General features: G+C 55.0%; 1 protein-coding gene across 1 annotated transcript; it reads right to left on the bottom strand.

The window, feature by feature from the left end:
• Positions 1-4,988: 4,988 nt before the first annotated feature.
• Positions 4,989-6,185, bottom strand: EsH8_VIII_000504 (uncharacterized protein; the record flags this gene model as incomplete). The annotated part of the gene is made up of 1 exon (XM_083269546.1): positions 4,989-6,185. The coding sequence occupies one exon, from the start codon at positions 6,183-6,185 to the stop codon at positions 4,989-4,991; it is 1,197 nt and encodes a 398-aa protein (XP_083129314.1).
• Positions 6,186-6,548: the final 363 nt, after the last annotated feature.

Genomic DNA, 6,548 nt, shown 5'->3' with positions numbered 1-6,548 from the left:
CAATCCGACACTCCCGCTGTGGATCTGGGACGGGTGGTTGAGGCCCGGGAGACAAAACAGCGAAATCCTGCCAAACGGCCTGGTCTGCCTACCAGCTTTAGAGTTCAAGAGTGTTCGATTGTCGTCAACACACCCTGCCATCAGACGTCGTCTGTCCGTCCGTCCAGTCTGTCCATCTCTCTGTCCGCGCATCCGCCCCATCTGTTGCCATGGTCCATCCATCCATATAAGGGCGCTTCGGAACCAGCCAAGGACACTGGTGCCCTCGTCCGTGTTGCATTGCCTCTGTCTTTTAATCGTCATTACACCTCACTCTGCCTCAGGTCATCTCACTCCACCTCACCTCGGTCGACTTTTCATCGTTGCTGGTTGGCCTGTCACACAGCCCACGACAATAGCTAACTAAGGGTACCCAACTCAGACCTCCCATTGCATCTGGTGATTTTGCCTGGCTTGCATTGGCTGTTTGGAGCAAGAAGAAGAAACAACCAAGCTTCGCCGTCACAACACACGCACTCACACGCGCACACGCATACACCCATCATCACACTCACATTGCGTCCTTTTGTTTGATTTGATTTTTTTATTCTGCCTCACCTCAGATTGGGTGCCCTTCACCTCCCTCGCATTGGTACGTCTCCTTCCTTCTTGCCCAGCCCAACCCGACTCCCGTCTCTCCTTCCTTCCTCACCTTACCCGTCTGTGTTCTTCCTTACCTACTTTACCGTATACGGCTCCCTCGTTCCTTCCTCCCATTATTGCTTGCCCACGATCATAAGACCGGGCCCCTACCTTACTTGACACCTCAACGTGGGGCGCCTCACCTTCCTTTCTCTGATTCACTTGCCCGTCCTTGCTCATCCATACCAATACTCACACACACACACACACCCAAACCATACACCAACACCAAAACTTCCTCGCCTTTATGGACCGGCCCTGCCTTTCCACCCTTGAATCTGTCAACTTCTTCTCCCTCCTCCCTTCCCACGCATCGCGTATTCGTTTACTCATATTCCTGGCCGTCCCCATTGACCCGGTTTCCGCCTCAGACACGCTCATTCTGACCCCCCCTTGGTCTACATCACTCCGGCATCCGACCTCGGCAAGGTGAGTAAAATGGCTTGCTTGGTGACCCTCCCCCCCAAAAAAGCTTATATGGCCGGAGCATCTATAATATCAAATATTCAGGACAGGGCTGACTCGGATTTCCAGAACAAAAGGACGCTCCGCCGGAGCCCTTTAAAAAAAAAAAAAAAAAGGGCCCCCCCTCCATCATCCTGCCACCAAAGCGTCGCAGTTCCTCCCAGCAGCAAACCAAACCCCAAAAACAGCAACCAACGGCAAATCGTCAACAGGGCTAACAGCCGTGCCTACACCAACACCTTCAGCAGCACACCGCACAGGACACCGCCTACAACACGCACAGGGCTCCTCTCAGCTCAGCACGTCCAGCCCGTCCCAGACACTCCTATCATCGAGTCCCCAAGCTTCGCCTAGCGTCATCAAGTTCCCAATTCGCCATGGCAGTCGCCAACTCTTGCGCTCACTCGTTCAAGATGATCAAGTCTGACAGCACTTTGATCCAGTGGACCTGCAACTTGTGCCATTCTGGTCCCCACTGGTGCATTTTCGAGTGCCGGTATTGCAAGATTCACACTTGCCGGCCCTGCACGCAAAGCGCTTGAAGATGCACGATAGTGCATCGACTGCCGACGCCCGCCACTGGACACGCCCCAAACAACAACACCGGTACCGAGAAGGTTGCTGTTCGGTGTGAGGGGAGGGGAGGGACGACGAGACACGCTGGCGACGTGGGGGGTTTGCATTGGATGCACTCCAGGTATGTTCAAAGAAATGCTGCTCCTTGAGCAGTCGTCCGCGTCTCAGATGGGGCTAGATTTCAGCTGCTTCAGACGACGCGGACTCCCTTCCATTACCATGACACCAGAAACCTGTCTTGCCCTATCCGATCCCCGATCTCATCGCCATCTCTTGTTTCACTCGTTCTATATGGCATGACCATTGGAATACGTCGGCAGACGGCGCCAAACGGCAAATGCCAAATGTGTCATCTTGGAATTGATGCAGGCTGCTAACGCCCTCTAAGACCTCGTGATAACACTACATTCGCCCATTTCCATGACGATGCGATACCTGTCCGGAGTTCAATCAGGCCTGGGGCGAGACGCATGCGATTAAGAAGCGGCCCTGGCGATCGACACAGGCGACAAAACCACTTGGATCGGGGCGGCGTCGTAGGCTTCTTTGCAGGGCTCTCCCCTTTGATCCCTTCGATTATGGCCCCAGCCGTCGACATGAAAAAATCGACGAAACTCTTTTCCCTTTTCGATTTTTGAGTTTTCCCCCCCTCCAACCCTTCCGTTTGCGGTCCTCCCCGGACGTTTGGAAGTTACCGTCAACGACGGCGACACTCCGAACAGGAACAGGAGGACCTGCTCCGCCACCCCTGCCGCCCTGGCAGGGTCCTCGGTCCTGCCCTGATTTAGCGACGGTGCCAAATTTCGATACTGCATAGCTACACGTGGGACCAGCACCTTTGCAGCGGGCTGCAGCAACATGGCCCCGGCGGGGCCATCCCGGCCACAAGGGCCGTTGTAGTAGCGCTTTAGTGTCAACATCATAGCCCCTGTGCGATGATGTCTTCTGGTTTCCACAGTTTGTTCGCCGAGGTACAGCGCCGGGCGGCCTGTTCTTGATTTGGCCGCAAGTGCAAATACCCGTTATCCTAATTTCTCTTTTGGTCGACGCGCGACGGAATTTTTATTTTACTTTTTACTTCTCAAGTGAATTTTTTTTTTTGGGGGGGGGGGGACCGCGCAGTGCCAAATACCCCTTTCCGCGGCACACTACGGCAACGGTTTTTTCTGCTCCTTTGAGTATTCTTCATCCAGTATTGGCGGGGCCAGGTCGGGTGAGGCGAGGGAGTGCAGCGGAAGTTGACAGTAGGGAGTTTGGGACGACAGATTTCCTTCTCTGACATAGACTTGGGGTCCGGAGGGAAACGGTTTCACGGGGCAAGGCAAACAGAAAAAAAAGGGCTTTTAGAAAACGTCACAACAGCACGCAAGGCTGATGGATTGGAACGGTGGTTAATTGTTAATTTTGACCTTTCTTTTCCTTGTCCTTTTCCCGTTACAGAGTTCTTCCTGAAAATCATATTGCGCGCTTGCCTTTCATCACTTATCAATTCGTATCTCCAGGAGTCTTCGCGACATAACTTCTCCCTTGCTCCTCGGATTGGTATATGAACCGGTCGCGGAACAAAACGATATGGCCCCTAGTTAGTTCGGCATTTATAGCGTTGTAAATTTAGATGGAAATAACTATACAAAGAAGCAACCGCGAAAAGAGCCAACCGGTCTCGAACGCGTGACATACTATGACTGCCTACATGAACTTTGGACCTTCTGAACCCCAGTATAGAGCCACGTAGGAGACTTCGATGATGTTCTGTGTCACTATGGCCCGCCAGGGCACAGCATCGTCTCAAAGATAGCCAGACGGTGTGTAACGAGCCCGGCTGCCTCGGCCCTTTTTTGTTTTTGGAACTCGGAGAAGATCGGAATTTACAGATGGGAACTTCGAGGGTTCATGAGGCTGGAGATGTTGATTGATTCTTTTACCTTTACTCCGTGTTCCCGTCGCACGAAGATCCGGGGTTTGGGTAACACGAAATCATGACATGACATCTGGCAGGTAAGGTGCAGGACAGGACATTTCTTGAGGAGGGGTTTAGCACCCCCCCCCCCTTTTTTCTCTTAGAGCGAGGGTTTGCGCGAAGAATGACTGCCGTGTAACGGCGCCCTGCTTCGGGAATGCGTTCGTCCCTCCCCGGTTCCAGCAGCGTGTGGAAGATATGCTAGGTCCCGTGAAGGCAGGTGTGTTTTCACGCGGACGAGCCTCGGAACAGACCCGCAGCAGGGCGATAGCAGCAATGGATGTACCGATGAGGAAATATGAGGAACCATTTGGAGGGTCTGGGCTCGATGGAACGTTTCCGCCTGTGGGAGGGTTTGGATGGAGGGAGGTTGCTGCCTCCACCTCAGGGTCATTTTGTCGATTTTTGTAAATTTTTCTCCTCCGTCTTCTTCTCCTTTTCCCCCTCTGGGCGTGCACCACAACAGTAGTTGCCCGTTCTGGGGGCAGCTATGACGAAAGGCTGATCGGACGGGGATTCTGCATATTTGAAATCCACCCCCGAAGATCCGGAAGTGGTGGTGGTGGTGTGTGAACAGCTTCCCCTTCTTTTCTTTCGTCGCTATTTGTGGTGCGCTGCGGTGACAGGCGAGTCGGGGAATAAGTGCGGAGGGGGGGGGGGGGGGGGGGGATCGGTTACGCGGCTGACGTGGACGCGGTACCGGTACTTGTTTTTGCCCAGCGATCGTAGGAAAGCCTCAACGGCTTTTTTCTTTTTTTTTTCTGTTCCTTTTTTTTTTTGTGTATCTCCCTCCTGCCCCCTTTCCCGCGATGGGAGAGAGCTGAGGCTTGGTTACATGTGAAACGGTTAGACAACAACGAGATGGGCCAGGGTTCGACAAGGGATATTTGAGATGGAGATGGGTGCTCTTATCCCTTTGGTGCTCCTGGAGCTATCCGGGGCCGCGGGAGGGATCGGGAGATTATTATCATGATGACGGGGGGGTTGGGTAATGTAGGTTACACGGCATCTTTGATCTAATTTTCACATGTTTTTTTCTTCTTCTTCCAGTCTCTCTCTCTTCCCAAATATAGTCTTTTTTTATTTTATTTTCTTCAAGGTATGACGAGCAGGAAGGGGGGAGGGGGGCACCCTGTTGAGAAGGCCACTCTCTCTAGTCACACCGAAAAGTCCACCTATCATTTGCTATCACGAAGGAGAAATTGCTGTTCTAGGATGGTGGTAGTGGTGTGTGGTGCGTGGGCGTGCTAGTGCTGCTGCTGGTAAATGCCGCCCGCCACTTCTGCCGCCGCCGTTTGGGCGCAGGTTACGCAACGGCCACTGGCGGCTTGGGCACGACGGCCGAGTGAGGCCAGTCGAAGACGGTCCTCTCTGCGTTGCGTCGTGTTACGATCACTTCGTCTCCTACGCGGACCCGGAAGGCGCTAGGGGGCAGTTCGGGCTCGGACCCGTTCTCCGCGCCCTCCCCCCCGCCGGGGCCCTGGTCGACGGCGAGGAACGCGTAACGGCCGAAGACTGGGGCGTATTTATGTCCCGGGTCGACGCGGCGGCCCTTCATGAGGGCGTTGAGGAGTTTGCCCTCGGGCCCGGGGGCCGGGCCGCCGAGGGCGTAGTCTATGTTTAGGGAGGAGCAGCGGCCGCAGTTCGCGGTGAGGAGGAGCCGGGCCACGCCGCCACCGTCCTGGGAGGGGAGGGTAAGCTCTGCCCAAAAGTCCTCCGCGAAGGGGGCCTCCGAGGGGTCTTCCACGACTATGTTTGGGCGGAACTTTGGCATGATGGGGGACGGGGCGTCGGCGGCGGACGGCTGGAAGGAGACGAGGGATGGGTAGGACAGGGAGGAGTTGGAGGTGATGAGGAAGGGGGCGCAGTCGGTGAAGGTCAGCCAGGCGGCCTGTTGCTTGTCTCGATTTGACGACTGGCCGGGCGGGGACGAGAGGGATGGGAGGTAGGATGCGACGGAGGAGAAGAGGGAGGACTGCTGCTTGGGGGAGGGTAGGTCCGGGGCGATGGAGCCGAGAACGCGGCGGCGGCCGGAGCCGATGTGGACCAGGATTGTGGGGAAGCCGAAGCAGGCGGAGAAGAAGGCGTCATATGGGTCTCCCATGCGGAGAGCCTCGGTGGGGCTTCCATGGAGGTCGACGTCGACGGGCTCCAAGGCGGAGGTGTCGGGCACGAGGGGGACGGAGAGGATCGTGTCTTGTAGGGGGTGGTGGTCGACCGGGGGAGGATTGGGGGGGTTGTACCTGACGAGGATGGTTTTGTCGTCATGGTTGCCGTCGTCGTCATCGGAGGAGGAGGGGGAAGAGGCGACGATTTCCTGGGAGAAGAGGGCGCACTGCGGGAAGCTGGAGAGCTGCATCTTGCGGAGGGACGAGTCCGCGTTCACCTTGAGCAGCATGTACGTCCTGTCATGGAGAATCCCCTGCGGAGTGAGGATTGCCGAGTCCAAAGAGATTGGGCGGAGGGCTTTGATGGGGTAGAAGTTTAGGGTTTTGATCTTCATTTTGACGGGCAAGTTTTGGCGAACCGGCGAGATTCGATACGCTCTGTAGACGAGTTCTTTTTTTTTTTTTTTTTCACGAAGAAGGGATACGGCAATGAGCTGGCGTTGATGTTCGTAGGTCAAGTCGGTGTGAAGTTGGTTGAGAGTTTGACAGCTCGACGTCAGCCGGAAGGAGAGGGAGGGGGGAAAGCTTATTCTGGTTATACAGATTTGGGTTTAGTGTGAACGCAGGGATGATCTTGTTACTGTTCTGCTCTAGCTAAGAGGATGCGGGAGACGATGTAAAAACAAGAGGCACGGCATAAAAGCCACAATGTACAGTGACCCAAAAGGTTGGAAAATCAAGGCAGGGTTAAATTCTGC

Source organism: Colletotrichum jinshuiense, chromosome 8 (genome assembly GCF_051148585.1).
Source record: "Colletotrichum jinshuiense chromosome 8, complete sequence".
Taxonomy (NCBI): Eukaryota; Fungi; Ascomycota; class Sordariomycetes; order Glomerellales; family Glomerellaceae; genus Colletotrichum; species Colletotrichum jinshuiense.
This window is presented reverse-complemented; position numbering and strand designations above follow the sequence as displayed.